We start from the raw sequence: 17,684 nt of genomic DNA, 5'->3' as shown, positions 1-17,684 counted from the left end.
TTTCAATTTATAAAGAATATGATAAAATGATTTATGCTTATACCACCTAGTCATTGATCTAAATCACTAATTTTCTTTTAAAATGATGGAATGTATCCAAGGACAGCACTGGACAAGCAACACTTAGAGGCCTCCCTCCATGTTGACATTCATTCATTCATTCATTCATTCATTCAGACTGCTAGATGGAACATTGAGTAGAGGACTGCCTCAGGAGGACCTGAGTTCAAACCTAGCCTCAGAAATATACTAGCTGTGTGATCTTGGGCAAGTCACTCAACCCTGATTGCCTCACATCCAAGGCTGATTCAGTTCTAGTCACTGGACCCAGATGGCTGCAGGAGAAAGTGAGGATGGTAGCTTAGCCCAGTACTCTCTCATTCAAATACAATTCACATGCATGTCATAACATAACTTCCCTGATGTCATAGACTTCCCTAAAAATGTAGGGCAAACATCATCATCATCATCCTATTCAAAAAATACTTTTTGCTCAACTATTCTATTCAGAGCCCTATGCTGTACACTTGAAAGTTGCAAAATCACAGTAGATAGAGCACCAGCCCTGGAGTCAGGAGGACCTGAGCTCAAATTTGGCCTCACATACTTAATTACATAGCTGTGTGACCTTGGGTAAGTCACTTAACCCCATTGCCTTGCAAAAAAGAAAAAAGAAAAAGACAGCATGGGCAATGAAAGAGATCTGTTCTTCCATTTCTCAACCCTCTTTTGGTAAAGTCATTCAAGCAAGTATAAATCCTCTTAACTGTGCTCACATCCAATCCACCAAGCCACAAAGTTTTACTAAGTTCTGATCATGTGTACTGGGGGAAATATGAAATTGTTAGAATACCTGGTCCCTGGCCTCTTGAAGTTTCTAGTTTAGTAAAGAGATAAAGTCCCCTGGTCTTCAGGTCTCAAATCTTGACTAGAAGAAGTTCACAAGTGACTTTATCAAATACCTACAGGTAGCTGGATGGCATAGTGAAAAGTATTGAATAGAACCACTGGCAAAGTCTTAGTTATGTGACTTGAGGCAAGTTGCATCACTTTTGTCAGACTCACTTTCCTCACTGTAAAATAGGTGTAATAACACCTACTTCTTGGGGTTGTTGTGGGGGATCAAATAAGATATCAAATGTCAAGTGTTAATATGCTATCACTACATTTTGCATCTGTTGCCCTGCCTAGTTTCCACTCCATGGAACAAGGTGCCTCGGCACCAGATATCCACCCATATCCCATCCCCCATCCTTTCCTGCCTTTTTTTGTGTTTTGTTTCCCCGTTTAGATTATAAGCTCCTTGAGGGTAGGAACTGTCTTTTTTTGTTAATTGCATCCCCAATGCTTAGTGCAGAGCCTTGCACATAGTAGGCACTTAATAAATGTTGATTGGATTAGATTGCAAGTGATTTGCAAATTTTAAGCTTTTTTGGTTGATTTTTCATCATGTCCCACTCTTTGTGACTCCATTTGGGGTCTATTTCCTTCTCTAGGGCAGCTACAGGGAACAGAGTAGACTCTGACCTTGGAGTCAGGAGGACTTGAAAGTTCAAATTGGGCAAATCACTTAACCTCTCATCTAGGACCAACTCTAGCCATCCTTATTCATATCTGGCCACTGGATCCAGATGGTTCTGTAGGAGAAAGTGAGACTAGTGACTTAGCATAGGTCCCCCTCACTTCAATTCATGTGCTTGTCATAGCAACACTTCTGATGTCATGGTCTTCAAGAATGAAGGACAAACATTATCATTTCCTTCTCCAGCTCCTTTTACAGTGAGGAACTGAGGCAAATAGGGTAAAGTAATTTGCCCAGGGTCACATAACTAATAAGTATCTGAGGTCAGATTTGAATTTAGGAAAAGTTTTTCTTACTCCAGGTCCAGAACTCTATTCACTGTGCCACGGAGGTGCACATAAAAATGTTGGTTTTGTTGATGAAGAAAATGATGATGTTGAAGAAAAAATGATGATGATGGCAGAGCACTGGACATGGAGTCAGGAAGAGTTGAGTTATGTGACTTGGGCAAATCACTTGACTTCACCATGCCTTAGTTTCTTCATCTGTAAAATGAAGAAGTTGAACTCTGGTCTCTGAGGTTCCTCCCAGCCTTCAACTCATGATCTTGTGATCATTCCTGAAATGCAAGGACATTATTTCCCCAGCTTTCCTCTGATTTACCTATCTCTGCTTAACAAAAAAACAGAGATGGGGTTAGGGGGTCATGGCTTCTTTTCAGGGAACTTGTAGGGATTCCAAAGAATTACCATTCCACTTTCTAAATGTGCACAAAGTTTCCCTTTTGTTGTCCATTTTGAATGTTTCTAGGGATCAAGGTTCAACTCTTTGGATCAGTTTGCAGAATCATCTATCCTGGGCGGGGCAGCATTTTGTCCATCTCCCATCCTTGGACATTTCCCCTTTTAAACTCAAGCCTGCAGTTTGAGGATTCCTGCTATATATTTGTCCAAGTCTGACTACTTGGTCCTCTTCAGAACAAAATGTGATTCTTCCATTATCTCTCCTTCCATCTGTCATAAATTCCTTCTATTCTTTGGTCCTCAGTCTCCCTATTTGGTCAAGGAGAGAAGAAACAAGATGGTCTTTAAGGTCCCAATGCACTTGGATGTTCTCAGATTCTGAGATTAAAGCCCAGGGCTCTTTTCACTAAACCAGACCAAGAAGGGTAGATAGGATTTCAATAGACCTTGCAGTGGAGAAAACAGTACAGGGGTAGGTAGGTGTGAACATTCCAGATATGAAGAATGAGGTAGGACCAAGTTGTGGAGACAGGAGAACAGAGGATTAATTTAGGCAATTGTGAAGCATCCAGTTGAGCTGAATCCTTGTATATTTAGAGCAAATGGTATGAGATAAGATCAATGAGATAAATTGAGGACAGATTGTAGAGGTGCTTGAAGGCCAGACTAAGGGGATTCTTTGGGCAGTGAATTTACCAAATGTTCCTGAACAAAGATGAGAGATGATGCAAACTGTGCATTAGGAAGATTCATCTACCATGACATCCTATGCAGGATGGGCTCAAAAGAAAGAGACCAGAAGTAGGGAGACATGTTAAGACACAATTAAAAGACTCCAAGTGAGAGGTGACCCAATCTTCAAAAAGGAGACAGTGAGAATAGAGAGATATATTTGTCCTTTGTTTTCTTTGGGTGGGGGGAGTTGCAAGGCAAATGGGGTTAAGTGGCTTGCCCAAGGCCACACAGCTAGGTCATTATTAAGTATCTGAGACCAGATTTGAACTCAGGTACTCCTGACTGCTCTATCCACTGCCACCCCTGTCCTTCATTTTCAAAGAAGACCACAACATCAGAGAGGTGATGCCATGACAAACACATGAATTAGATTTGATGGGGTGCAATGCTAAGTTACTAGCTCATTTCCTCCTCCAGAGCCATCTGGGTCCAGTGACAAGATATGAATCAGGATGACTGGAGACGGCCCTGAATGTGAGGCAACCAGGGTTAAGTGACTTGCCCAAGGTCACACAGCTAGTAAGAGTCAAGAGTCTGAAGCTGGATTCAAACTTCTGTCCTCCTAACTCTAAGACCAGTGTTCTATTCACTGACCCACCTAGCTGTCCCCAGAGAGACAAGATGGATTTTAGAGATGTTGCAGAGGTGGACTGGATGAGAAGTGGGGAAGGAGGAAGAGGGAGACACTGGAGTTTCAAGCACAAGTGACTGGGAAGGTGAAACCCTCACCATAGATGGGGAAAGAAGGAAGAAGAGATTTTGTGGCATGATGTTGTGTTTGGCTATGGGAACAGTGGATAAAATGGTGACAAATTGCAGAAAGTTAGAGATGACAAGAGGTCTGGCAAGTAGTAAAGTCCTCATTCTGTTCAATTCACTTCAACAGGTCCAGAGCTAAGAACTGAGGACTAAAGAAAAGTGAAATAATCAGTGACCTCAAAGGAGTTCCCACTCTAATGTAGAAAAACAGCATGGAACTACTTAAGTAAATATGGATTAATTTGTGTGTGTGTGTGTGTGTGTGTGTGTGTGTGTGTGTGTGTGTGTGTGTGTGTGGACTAATAACCAAATTACAGAATGGTACTTGAATTGAAGCTAGAGCTTTTAGGAGGCAGAGGAAAGGAGAGAGTACATATCCGGAAAGTCTATACAAAGGACTGGAGGTTGGAAATGGAGTATTATGACTAGGAAAGAGCAAGTAGGTTGATGTGTAGTCAGCCTGGACAGCAGTGCCAACTCCTCAAAGTCATCCCAATCCCTTACTTTTCCAGCCCTCAATGTGAGGACACCATGATGCCACCATTTTGAACTCTAGATATTATTCCCTCCGATGGTTCCATGGATTTAAGATGGTAGAGTGCTGGGTAATCTCAGAATCCAGACCTGTTTCATGTAACAAGATGAATCATGACAAACACATACACAAGTAACAAAACATAGAATGCACACATAACAAGATAAAATATAAGATGAGATAACAAGCATTTATTTTGTGCTTACCATGCGCCATGCATGGCCATACTAAGCGCTTTACAGATATGGTCACATTTACTCTCAAATCAACCCTGGGAGACAGGTGCTGTACATTCCCATTGTACAACTGAGAAAACTGAAGCAGATAGGTTAAGTGCCTTACCCAGGGTCACATAGCTAGTAAGTATCTGAAACCTAGATACTTGATTTGAATTCAGGACTTCCTGAATCCAGGCCCAGGCTCTATTTGCTGAGTCACCTAGCTGTGCCAAGATACTGTGTATAGGTAACAAGATACATCACATAACAAGACATTGTGCAATTGTAACAAGACACTATGTATATATGACAAGATCAATTATATGCCTCCATTATATGTAACCGAATTTATTGAGAATTTTTGGCAAGACTTGCTGTGTACTTAAAAAGATGCATTAGGACTGTATAGCAAGTCATAAATATAAACTACATATCCTGTTATCATCTCTTAGACTGGACCTGGATCAGTTCCTTGGGTGTGCCTCTCTCTCTTCCCCTTCCCTCTCCCCACCCCACTCCACTCTCACTGCCCCCACAAACTAGCATAGAACAATTGCTGGTTGTTGCTCAGCAAAAGTTCTCAAATCTCTCAAAAGGTTCAACATTTAGGAAGCTTTTGTCTAAAAGGCTTGATAAAGAAAGAAGCTACTGGATAATGATGTCCTTTTCTCTAAAATTACATTAGTCTAAGGCCTGCTGAGCTCCCTATTATTACTTTCCGAAGATTAAAACTGCTGCCTCCTGTCCAAACCCTTTCCCCCTCCCAAAGTGATCAAACAAAGTGTGTACAAAAATCTATACAGCTAGGGGCGGCTAGGTGACACAGTGGATAGAGCAGCAGCCCTGGAGTCAGGAGGACCTGAGTTCACTTAATAATATTACCTAGCTGTGTGGCCTTGGGCAAGCCACTTAACTCCATTTGCCTTGCAAAAACTTAATATACATATATACAGCAGCTCTTTTTGTGGTGATAAAGAAGTGGCAACTGAGAGGATGCCCCTCCATTGGGGAATGGCCAAACAAGAATATATAATTGAGCTGGATTTGTATAAAATAATAAATTTTATTGTATAAAATGATGACAGGGATGTTTTCAGAGAAATCTGGGAAGTTTGTATGAACTGCTTCAAAGTGAAATAACCAGAAACAGGAGAACATTTTAAATAGTAAAAGCAATAATGGTTATAAATGTAGAGTCTATAAAGATTGTTTTCTGTCAGAGGAAAGGAAGGGAGAAGAGAAAAATTGTAAAAAACTCAAAAACTTGCAAAAAAAAAGGATTAGTAAAAACTACCATTACACATAATTGAAAAAAATGAATAAGTAAAACATTTTTTAAAATAAAAAAGAATTGCAAAGATAAACAAAAATAGTAAAAGCAATAGTATAAAGATAATCAACTTTGAAAGACTTAGTAATTTTGATCAACACAATGACCAGCTAAAATTCCAAAGAACTAATAATGGAACAGGCTACTCATCTCAGAATAGAGAGCCGATGGACTTAAAAGGCAGATCAAAAAATAGTTTCTTTTCTATTTGCTTGTTGGGGGGCTGAGGGAGACATGTTTAATGCAGAAATTTGTTTTGCATGATTATATACATGCAGCTGGGTGGTGCAGTGGATACAGTGCCAGCTTTGGAGTCAGGAATATTCATCTTCCAATCTGGCCTCAGACATACTAGCTGTGTGACCCTGGGCAAATCACATAACTCCATTTGTCTCAGTTTCCTCAGCTGTAAAATGAACTGGAGAAGGAAATAGCAAACCATTCTAATGGGGTCACAAAGAGTTAGGTATAATTTTTTTAAATGACTGAACAAACAATAAAAATAGAGGTATACTTGTATTTTGAGTTTGATTTCAGACATCAATAAAATGAATATCACAATAAAATAAGTCACATGGCTTTTTAGTTACCTAATATATATAATTGTTATGTCTAAACTATACTGTAGTCTATGAAATATGCAATAGTATTATGTCTAAAAAAAGGTACATACCCTAATTAAAAAATACTTTATTGCTTTAAAAAAATGTTAACCATCATCATCAAGGCATGAATCCTTTTTCCTAGTGAAAAGTCTTGCCTCAATGGTGATGGTTGCTGACTGACTGATCAAGGTGCTCAGTCTGAATGTTGGGGGATGTGGTAATTTCTTGACAACAATGAAGTTTGCCACATAAATTGACTTTTCCTTTTCTGTGAACACTCAGAGGCCATTAGAGGATTATTAACTGACCTAATTTCAATATTGTTGTACCTCAGAGAATAGGAAGGCCCCAAGGAGAAGGGAGAAAAATGGGAAAATGGCTGGTCAGTGGGCAGTCAGAACATAGACAATATTTATCAATTAAGTTTTCTTTCTTGTGTGCAGGCAATTCTTGACTTCCCCAAAACAATTACAATAATAACATCAAAGCTCACTTTTCCCATATCACCATAACAATATAATAATTTATTAAGAGAATTATCAAAATGTAACACAGAGACATGGTATGGGCACATACTGCTGAGAAAATGGTGCCAAGAGATTTACGAAAGGCAGGATTGGCACAAACCTTTAATTTGTAAAAAAAAAATTGCAAAGTGCAATAACAAGAAGAGAAATAAAATCAGGCATATCTGTATATTTGTAATGAGTTTTTCTTGCTTTTTCAATGGATGAGAAATAGGGAGAGAATTTGGAACTAAAAAAAATAAAATTTTAAAAGTACATGTGGGGGCAGCTAGGTGGTGCAGTGGATAAAGCACCGGCCCTGGAGCCAGGAGTACATGGGTTCAAATCTGATCTCAGATACTTCATAATTACCTAGCTGTGTGGCCTTGGGCAAGCCACTTAACTCCATTTGCCTTACAAAAACCTTTAAAAAAATGTTAAAAGTATATGTGTCTGTATATGTATATTACGAATTGAGTTTTGAATGTTGAGCATAAATGGGATAAATGGCATACTTGGCTCAGAAATAGTCCATCTCTGTAAGTAGGCTAAAGGCCCTTTAAAGCCTAGATCTTCAGGGAACAGAGGAGAGCTATCCTTAACATCCCTAGCAGTATGGAAATTCCCTTTATAATCTTCCTAACTAAGGTTATGAGTCTTAGAGCTGGAAATCAGTTAGACTACCTTTATGGGTTGTTATTATCCCCATTTTACAGATGGGGAAATAGAGGCTGAGATTACTCTTTCCCTATCTATCTGCAGAAGGATTCAAACCTAGCTCTCCTGACTTTCAGTCCAGTACCCTACACCATGCTATTATCCAACCTCTGCTTACAGACCTCCAGTGGCAGGGAGCTCATGGATTCATGGGAATTCCAAGTCCAAGTTCTCCCATTAATTATCTAACCACATGCTTTGGATTAGGCAGATTTCTTGATAGGGTTTCCCATCAAGAACTCCTCTCCAGGGAACTAACCAGCCAAACCAGGACCAGGCCTAGGCTCTCCCAAATTGGCCCTTTTGCTCACAAGGGTCCTGCAAACCCAGGAGAACCACTCTGGTCATGACACAAGATCTGAATTAGAACAAGAGTCCTCTCTTAGGACCTAGACTCTTTGTTTATTCTATTGGAATCCAAGGGAAGCTGAGGCTTGCCCCAGGCCTTTTCTTTGGTCAAGCCTCAGGCAGTGGAAGGGAAACCCAACCCCTAAAGGAAAAGGTTCCCTCTAATCAGATCTCAAACTGCATCCCTGAAGCAGGGTCACCTTGGCTTCCATAAAACTTCCCTACATTAATTAACTCTGGGGGCGTTGGGATGGGGAGAATACAAGAAATCCAGGGTAGCTCTTAGTCATCAAGGAAGACTGGGGCTCTCCAGCTCTGTTCCCAGTGCCACCAAGGCCACAAGGGGGCATCTGAACTTGCTATCTATAGGGACATGGCCAGAGAAGATACTGCCTATAGGACTCTTGGAATACTCAGAGTTACAGGGGAAGGAAATCTGGGAGGTCACAAGAAAACTTGACCCCCATTCCTAAGTTGATTGTACTCTGTTGTTGTTTGTCCTAGGTTCTCAAAGAGGGTCTAGACTTCAGGGAGGTGAGTGTGGGACATACCCGAGAATTAGATTTAGGTTTAAGTGGCCAGATAAAAATTAGAATGGCAAGAGAAAGCCCTGAAGCAGTGAGAGACCTTGGCTTTTTTAAGTCTTTCCCAGGTCTGTGGGGTCCTCTCTGCTCCTGAACAATAGGTGGCCAGCTTCCTGTTGGAGGTGGGGTGGGGCTACTTGCTCTTAGGTACTTGCACAGTCCTCCACCTACTAAAATGTAAATGGATAAGGAGTGGTGAGAACTCACCCCTCCACCACATAGTCATTTTGGGGTGTGGTTGAAACAAGGGCAGGAAGAAGCAGGGCTAATTTAAAAGTTATATCTGATTCTTCCTAACTCTGTGACCTTGGATCAGTCATTTCACTTTCTCTGGGTCTCAGTTTCCTCTTTTGTCCAATTAGAATAAGAAATGCTCTTCTTGTTTCCTAGGGCTGTTAAGTCAACTTCAAAGTCTTAGTGGAAACTTGTGGGGCTGGAGAGGGGGTGTAAAGACGAAGGATTGGGATGATAATACTTCTACTTCTACCTCTGGGCCTGATCTCTTCATCCGTATCAGAAATTAATACCTCCAAGATAATTTCAAGTCTTCTGCAGACTTCCTAGCTCTTGGAGAAAGTCCACTGGGAAGGAAAAGAGATTGGTAGGGAACCCTGGGGCATTGTCTGACCCTGTCTACTTCCCATTTCTCTTTGGGGCTGGGGATGAAGAAAACGAAAAGCAATGAGAAGCAAGGGAGGGGAGTCCCTTAAAAAGTTCTAAGACAGTAAGGATGTGGGTGCAGACGGAGAGGCTTGAGGATATCCGACCCCAACTACTGAGTTGTCACCCCTAAACTCACTACCATCAATTTCCTCATCTCCCTCATTTCCTGAAACTCATACATGGTGAGGTAGGTCCAATGGTCCAAGGAGCAAGTCCTCTCATTGGCTGTCCTCTTTCCTTCTCTCCTCCCCCCTCCACTTCCCCAGGCTCCAAGTGCAACACTCCTACTCCTCCTGACATCACCCCTCCAGGTCACAGGTTCCTCCCTATTGCCATCTCTACCTCTCATTCAGTAGATATTTTCCATCACTTTCTCTCACACTCCTAAACCCACTCTCTATCCCTCCCCACCCCAACTTGACTACTATCTTCCACTTTTGGCCCACCCTCCACCAATCTGTTCTAGCCCCCACATGATAGAATTGTAGGAGCTTAGATTTAGAACTGGGAGTGATAACATAGGCTATCTAATTAGTAATTTCATTTTACAGATAAGAAACTAAGGGCCCAGAGAGATGAACTGGCACCTAGCTAGAAAGAAGCAGACTCAGGATTTGCACCCAGGTCTTCTGATGCCAGGTTCAGTGTGCTTTTCTCTTCCTCCTCCCTGTCCTTCCCTATTTCCACTGATGATGTCACTGGGCCTCTTCCCTGTCCCTGCTCTCATTCACACAACCTTGTCTTCACCATTCATTGGCTTACACTCCAGCAGCATAATTCTGAAACTTCTTTTTTGGTATTTAGCCCCTTTTGTGGTCTCCCTCCCAACCTCAAACCCCCTCATCTTCTCCATCCCCATCCCCTATCCCCCCATGCCACAACCTCAGACTCCTCTCCATCCCTGTGCCTATACACAACATTGAAGGTTTCTACTTCTTTGATCCTTTGGCTGAGTCCAGTAGCCCTCAGCACCGTACTATACCATACCTTCTGGTTCCTCTTTCCTACATTTTTATCATCCCTAATGCCTCAGTCTCTTCTCCATTCCTACCCCCACTCCCAAATCACTCCCTACCTTCCCTCATTGACCTTTCTGGCCCCCTAGTCCCCAGCCTTCACTCATCCCCCTCTCATAGCTCCTCCTCCTTCAATTGCCAACTTAATGTTTTAATTTGCCCTAGTTGGAAGTCTGACCCCTCTTCCTTGTTTTTTCCCTTTCTTTCAGGAGCCAATCTCTTGAGGTGAAATGTTCCCAAAGTCAGGTACCACCTCTGAAATGTATTATTTGTGTGACCCTGAGTAAGTCACTTCATTTCCCTCAGCCTCAGTTTCCATCTCTATAAAAATGGAGGGGAGGGGTGTGCAAGATGGGAAGAAGGTGAGGGAACATGTGCTAGACCTCTGAGATCCCTTCCTGCTCTAGGTTCTATGATCCATGATCCCATACCCTTATTTCTGGAATAATGGCTCCTACACCAAGCTCCCTACAGATGTTCTCTGTCCCACCCTCCATTCTGGGAGATTCTCATCCAGAGATGATAGACTCTTTGGGAAGTGGATGTATTTATGGGCAAATCCTCCATCCCCTGGCTGGGGGGCGCTATGCTTGTGTGGGACAGCTCTCTTCTTGCCACCCACACGTTGGGGCTCCCAGCTTCGGCTTTCCCATGTTGACCACAGTCTTTTCTGGGTCTCCACTATCTGACATTGAGGACAGGAAACAGAAATAATTCCTTTTCCCCTCACTGGGACTCTATTTTCTTAGCAATTAAATAAATGAGAAGGGTGGACTGGAAGACCCCCGAGGGTCTTTTCTAACTCTTAGTCCAATGATTCTAGAATAACTTGATGTATCATCATTCAAGAAGGGAAAGGAGTAAGGGAACTGACCCGGAAGATGGAGATGGACCTTAGGCCAGGAGCTAGGAGATAGGGAAGTCTGGGTCCCCAGGGACTCCAGCTGGGCTCTGTTCTCATACTCTCTTCTCCTGGGGGTGGGGGCTCAATTGATTTTCCATCTGTCCCCATTAGTCTAGGGACAGCTGGGTGGAGGGGCTGGCAGGCAAAAAAGCATCAAGAGACAGAGAATTGCGGGGAGGATAAAATAACCTCAGGGGAGTCACAAACACATTTTTTCTTTTTAAAACAACATAAAATACAATTTATAAACAGAGTCCCAAGCAGAAGGATGTGGGGACAGGAATACACCATCTCTCTAGGGCGTCAGAGGGAAACCAGTTGGTCAGTGAGGGGCTGTCCTGGCTTGGTCCTGGATGGGGCTCATGCCGCCCCCATCTGAATCATCTGAAGGACTGCCCCGGGGAAGGCCTGGCTGTTTGTGAAGCCCCCGAAGTTTCAGGACCAGTTCCTTGGCAAAATCCTAGATAAAAGGGAGAGGCAAGGAGGGAGGGATGTATGAGGAAAAACTAACCCCACCCCCACCTCCAACCCTCTACTGATTGATGGGCTGTGGGAAAGGGGGTGGAGTGGGAGAGAGAGAGAGGGAGAGGGAGGGAGGGGGAGAGAGAGAGAGAGAGAGAGAGAGAGAGAGAGAGAGAGAGAGAGAGAGAAGGAGGGAGGGAGGGAGAGGGGGTGGGGAAGAAGAAAGGAGAGAGCCTGGACAAAGCTAAGAGAAGCAGACCTACAGAATGGAGGGGTAATATTCCCTTCCCCACCTCTCTCCTGTATTTTCTGGACCAGAGAACAAGAGGCAGGACTTACCTCTGTGGGGTTCCTGCAGGACCTCAAGATTCCCTGGACCCCGGAAAAGAAAATACACGAGATACACAAGTCAATCTCTCTTTCACCCATATAACTTGTCTCCTCCCCCAATTCCCATCATGATGACAGGGCCTTAGAGAAATGGGAATGAAATTTTTAATGTTTTCCAGAGCAGGAGTAAAAGTAAAAACAGAAGGAACATTGCTTCTCCCCAAGTGTGAGGGGAAAAACTGATGACAGCCCCCAAAACATCTAGCCTTTAGCCTCCTGTTACCCTATTCTCAGGAGTCTCTGTCCCCCCAAGACCCTAAAGCTCCCTTGTCATTTCTTGCTCTCTATGCCATCAGTGCTAAACAGGGATACAAAATGAGATCCTTAGGGAGTTTACAATCTAATGGGGGAGACATACACACCTGAATTTTTCTGCTTCTCTCCTCTTCACTTTCTAGTTCCAACAATTCATCAATGTTGACTTCATCGGGCATGTCTTCCTCCTGCAAGGAGGTCAGGGATCAGTTAGACACCCCCCACCCAGGTCTGTCATCTTTCTCTTCCCTTTCCTCCCCAAACCCTTCCACCTCCTGTCCTTCTGGGACCCAGAAAATGCTTAGCTCCACATTGGGGTGTTGAGGATGACCAGCTGACTAGGTCTCACTCCAGACAAGGACATGTGCTATGCAGAGATGGTACTACCAGGCATGACCAGCTGGGCCAAGTACTGAGAGAAGGCACCAAACTCTTCCTCCCCCAAACACATACAATACTGCCCCCAACCATCACCACCCAGGCCTTCCCATGCCCTGCCTTTTCACTTCTGAGAGCTCTTCACTTCAGAAACCTGACCTTCCTAAACCAGAAGCTCTTCAGACTCCCAACTCTGCCCACACCTCCGGTTCCTCCTGGGTGGATTTAGGAGGACTTAAAGAATATTGCCCAAATCTAAGTGACCCTCCTCACATCTGTTCCTCTGATCCTACACATGCTGGAAGGGTGGGAAGAGTTACAGATTAAGTCCTCATTGATCCTGGGAATTTCCCACACCAGAGAGTATGGTGGGGGGAGAGACAAAGAGGGGGTCCTCGGGGCACGGGGGGGGGGGGGAACAGAGGAATCTAGTATTCAAGCTAGAATCCCAGAGCCAGCCAGGAAGCAGGCTCAGTCCTGCCTGGGAATGCCAAAGGCCTGGATTTGAGGTTGGGGTGGGGGTGGGGAAAGATAAAGTCTCCTGGGTCCCCAGCCAGAGGCCCCTGACTCTGCCCTTTCATGGAAAAGTCTGAGCTGGGGAGGAAGGAGGGAGGGGGGAAGTGTAGGGGAGAGTGGAATGGAACTGGAGCTGTTCCTGTGGATCCCAGCTCCAGAATGCCTGGGTCCCCTTGGGATCCTGGGAGAGGGGATGGAAAAGAGGGTAGTCAGCCCAAGAACCCAAGGGGAAAGGGACCCGAAGTCATTTGATGACTCCTCTGCCACCCCAAGATTATGCTGTGTACCCAGGAGAGCTCCCTGCTGTCTCTGATCATTCTATTGAGTGGAGAGTAGGATTGGGGGGCACCTGGCAGTTCTTAGCACTGGGGTCTGGGCTATCTGCCCAGTCTCTGATCTGGCTCCCTGCCAACCTCCAGGGACAGGACCCAGCTGTGCCCCAGGGAAGAGAGACAGGAGGCAAGGGGAAGCTAGAGCACAGCCTCTGCCTTGGGGCTGTCAGTGTGTGTGTTTATGGGGAATCAGCTGTCTTCTGGCTCTATTCCTTCCCCTCCCCCACAAATCCCTATGGCATGGAGGTAGGCTGGACCAGATCCGGAGATCAGGAGCTCTGGCTTCTGGCAGTCTTTCAACCCTTCCCCCAAACACCAAACATTCTCTTTCTGCTCTAGGCAGAACGAAGTGTTGTTTAATAGGTTCCTGCTGGCTTGTGAGGCTGGCGCAGGACCAGGGAAATGTCTGTAGAGTCCACTCTGTCCAGAGATGGGGGGGGAGAAAGTGCTGCCCTTGCGTTGGTCCATGGGTACCTTCATGGGCAAGGCTATTCCCCAAAGCCTTTATCTTCTTGTGCCTTTGGATATAGAACTCTTAGAATGTGAGGGTGTCTCTTGCATCGGTCACCCACATAGTCACCCATTATCATTGGCACTGGATATGTATATCCCTGCCTATGTTTGGGGTTTATCCATGTTCCTTCTGGTCTTATTATACTGCAAGGTCCTAAGGGTGGGGCATTAGAAAGGGGGATGGATGGTGGAGTGGAGAGATCAAGGGAGGCAGGGGGGTAGGCTAGACTAGTGAGAAGGGCATGGGCAGAAGCAAAATAGAGGGAGGTTAGGTTGGGAAGAACCAGGAGGGCTAGGCGGGAATAGACAGTGAGGAGGGAAAGAGAACCACTCTGCCTTTGGGGACATGCTTAAGCTTCTGAGCCTCAGTTTCCCTATCAGCCAAATGGAGGGGAGGGCTACTAGAAATTCTGTCAGGTCCGTCTCAGTTCTAACCTTCGAAGATTCTGGGATTCGTCCACCAAGAGCTCACGCTGCAAGGAGATACAAACGACAGCCTTCCAGGACTCGGGGTGCCCCTCATCCTTCTGCCCATCCCAGGGGCCTCCACAGCCCTCCTGCCAAAGGCTGCCCCCGCCCCCTCCCCGGGAGCTCCGGCCTCACCCGGCCCTGGTACAGCTCCTCCAGGCGCCCGTCGATCCACTTCTCCACGTCCAGTCGCCGTTGCAGCTCCCGCCGGTCGTACTTGACAGTGACCCGGGCGTGTCGCTTCTGCAGCCCCCCAGGGCTCCCGCCAGGACTGGCCCCGGCCCGGGAGGGTGACTGCAGCTTACTCAGGACCCGCTTGCCGAGCCGCTGAGCTGCCATGCCCTGCGATGGCCCCCCTAGGGATGATAGACGAGAGAGGCAGCAGCCGGCCACTCTTTAAAGGGGAGGGGGAGGGCGAAAGGAAGGGGGCGGGGTCCAGGAGGAGGGGGAGGAAAAGGAAGAAAGAGCCTGGAGTGCGACCCAGGAACCCGAGGGCCCGCCCATACCCTCTCTCAGCCACCCACCCCCCCAGACGCATCTCAGTCCTCTCTGGAGACCCAGGCGGCCCTAACAACCTCCCCCCAGTGATGATGGGGTGCCCAGGGGCTGGTCACTATGTCTCTCCCTCACCCTGTTCTTTGGTCCTCCATCCGGCGAGTTGGGGGGGAGGGGGGAGAGCTGTTCTACCGATGCTATGAACACAGCTGGAGCCAGCTGTTCTCTGATGGGCAGGGCCCTTGGGGGGGAGGGAGGCGGGGTTGACCTATCGCTAATGGGGCTTCCCTGACCTCTGGTGGATGATCCGCGGAGGAGGTTGAGGCGTTGGGTTCACTGCTTCCAGGAAGAGTAATAATTGACATTTTGTTTTATCCACTGTCTGTCGAAAGACCTAGGGCACCCCACCTCACCCCACCCCTCGATTTATGGGAGACCGTTGACTAAGTCCCCCAGACCAAGGGTTCGAAGGTGTTAAGATTCTTCAACCTGAGGACCACCTCCCTCCAGAGGCCTTTCCTGATCCCTGCCCCCCCAGTACCCACCTCATTGGTGGATGTGTCCTGTGTCTTTTTCCTCTAAAATATCAGTTCCTTGAAGATAAAGAATGCTTGGCATTCTTAGTACATGCTGTCCCTAAGTATCTAAGACTTTGGAAACATCTTGTAAATGTTTTTTGGTTCAGATTGATGTGTGACCTAAGGCAAGTCACTTCACCTAGATTGCCTGGCATCCAAGACCATGTCTGGTCATCCTGATTCATATCTGGCCACTGGACCCAGAAGGTTCTAGAGGAGAAAGTGAGAAGACAAAACCAAAAACAAAAATAAGAAAGTGACTTAGCACAGCCTCCCCACCCCCACTCAAATCCATTTCATGTGCTTGTCATGGCATCCTCTAGCTTCCTGATGTCGTGGTTCTCTTTGAGAATGAAGGACAAAATAAGATTGATGTATTAAAGTAGCTCTATTGACAACTCTTCATGGCAGGAGGAAATATCTGGAGTTGAATATCAGAGAGAAGTTCCTTGCCCAGGTTCACACACATCAAAAAAATAACTTTGCTCCATCTTTCACCTCTTGAATCCAGGTTCTTAGTAGACACAAGGCTCTAGTGAATTGAGAGCATCATCTGGAAGCCCAGAGAAGTAGCCCTGAAATGATGGCAAGGCACTTCACTTGTCAGCTCAGTGGAGAGGGCATCAGCCCTGGAGTTGGGAGGACCTGAGTTCAAATTTCACCTCAGACAATTGTCACTAAACCTGTGACCTTGGGCAAGTCACTTAACCCTGATCACCTCACACCCAGAGTCATTTCTTCCTGATCCATACCTGGCCACTGGCTCTAGGAGGCTCCAGAGGAGAAAATGAAGCTCATGATTTTGCCTAGCCCCCCCCCCCCATAAACACATACACTACTCAAATTCAATTCACTTGTGTCATGGCATCACCTTCCTAATGTCATGGTTTTCATTGAGAATGAGGGACAAACATCATCATAGCGACAACTCCCTAAAGAAAAGAAAACCTGCATAGAAGGTGGTTATTTGCATTGGGAGGGGGAGTTTCCTCATATGGAAGTTCCCTACACTGAAGAAATTAGGGGACCAGTCCCTAGGTGGAGTGTTCAGGGAAAACGAATACCTCTGCGGGGAGGGTTGGGGAAATCTTTCAGGACTACTTCCCATCTTTGGTGTGGCTTCACCCGGATTGCCTCTCATCCAAAGCCGTGTCCATTCTGAGTCATATCTGGCCACTGGCTCTGGAGGAGAAAGTGAGGCTGGTGACTGAGCCCAGCACCCTTCACTCAAATCCAATTCATGTGCTTCTCGTGGGATCACCTCCCAGACGTCATGGTCTTTTCCGAGAATGAAATGAGGGACAAATATATACATGCATACATACGTGTATGAGTGTGTGCGTTAGCTTTCGCCCTTTGATGTCCGCCCCATCGATCCATCAAGCAGTTATTTTTGAAAATATATATATTTATTTATTTGCTTGTTTGGGCTTTTTTTTAGGGTTTTGCAAGGCCATGGGGTTAAGTGGCTTGCCCAAGGCCACACAGCTAGGTCATTAGTATCTGAGGTCGGATTTGAACTCAGGTCCTCCGAAAATATATTTAAACATTTCCCGATGGCAATAAAAATGAATGTCCACTTTGAAAGAAACGCGAGTTTCAAATTCCCTGCCCCCTGCCCGTGCCCCGCCCCTGGGGCATACAAGCCCCGCGGTCTGAGTGCTCCCTGCTGGGAGCGCCCGGGGCCCGGGGGCTGCGGAGCAGCGGGGCGCCAAGCCCGGCGGGGAGGCGGGGCCTCGGGAGGCTCCACCCCCGGAAGGCGGGGCTGAGGCGCCGCCCGGAGGAGGGAGGAGGCGGAGACAAGGGGCGGCAGGTGCGGGCAGGGCGCGGCCGCGCCTGCGCCAAGGGGCGCCAGTCCCACGTCTCCAACGGCTTCCCCTACCCGCGCATGCGCGCGCCCCCACTCCGGCGGCCAGGTGAGAGCGGCCCCGCCCTTTCTCCATCGCGGAGGGCGGGGCACGGCGCTCAGGTGCCGAGGGCTGGAGGCGCGCGCATGCGCCTAGGTGCGAGCGGCCCGCCCTCGCCGCCGCCCGCCGCGCGCAGGGGCTCATTAGCGGCCAGGCGCGCGCGGCGGGCGGACGGCTCCGGCGGCGGAGAGAGCGAGCTCCCGGT

General features: G+C 46.4%; 1 protein-coding gene across 1 annotated transcript; it reads right to left on the bottom strand.

Annotated features, from left to right (window-relative positions):
• Positions 1–4,466: 4,466 nt before the first annotated feature.
• On the bottom strand, positions 4,467–14,863 carry PPP1R14A (protein phosphatase 1 regulatory inhibitor subunit 14A). The gene is made up of 4 exons (XM_074219049.1): positions 14,635–14,863; positions 12,400–12,480; positions 11,987–12,019; positions 4,467–11,645 (listed from the first exon to the last, which is right to left on the bottom strand). The coding sequence occupies exons 1-4, from the start codon at positions 14,836–14,838 to the stop codon at positions 11,508–11,510; spliced, it is 456 nt and encodes a 151-aa protein (XP_074075150.1). The 5' UTR covers positions 14,839–14,863; the 3' UTR covers positions 4,467–11,507.
• Positions 14,864–17,684: the final 2,821 nt, after the last annotated feature.

Source organism: Macrotis lagotis, chromosome 1 (assembly GCF_037893015.1).
Source record: "Macrotis lagotis isolate mMagLag1 chromosome 1, bilby.v1.9.chrom.fasta, whole genome shotgun sequence".
Classification (NCBI taxonomy): Eukaryota; Metazoa; Chordata; class Mammalia; order Peramelemorphia; family Peramelidae; genus Macrotis; species Macrotis lagotis.
This window is presented reverse-complemented; position numbering and strand designations above follow the sequence as displayed.

Coding starts and splice junctions, on each gene's coding strand:
- PPP1R14A (XM_074219049.1), bottom strand. CDS start 14,838: ATGGCAGCTCAGCGGCTCGGCAAGCGGGTCCTGAGTAAGCTGCAGTCA. Junction 12,020..12,399: donor AGAGAAGCAGAAAAATTCAG/GTGTGTATGTCT, acceptor TCCGGGGTCCAG/GGAATCTTGAGGTCCTGCAG. Junction 11,646..11,986: donor CCTGCAGGAACCCCACAGAG/GTAAGTCCTGCC, acceptor CCTTTTATCTAG/GATTTTGCCAAGGAACTGGT.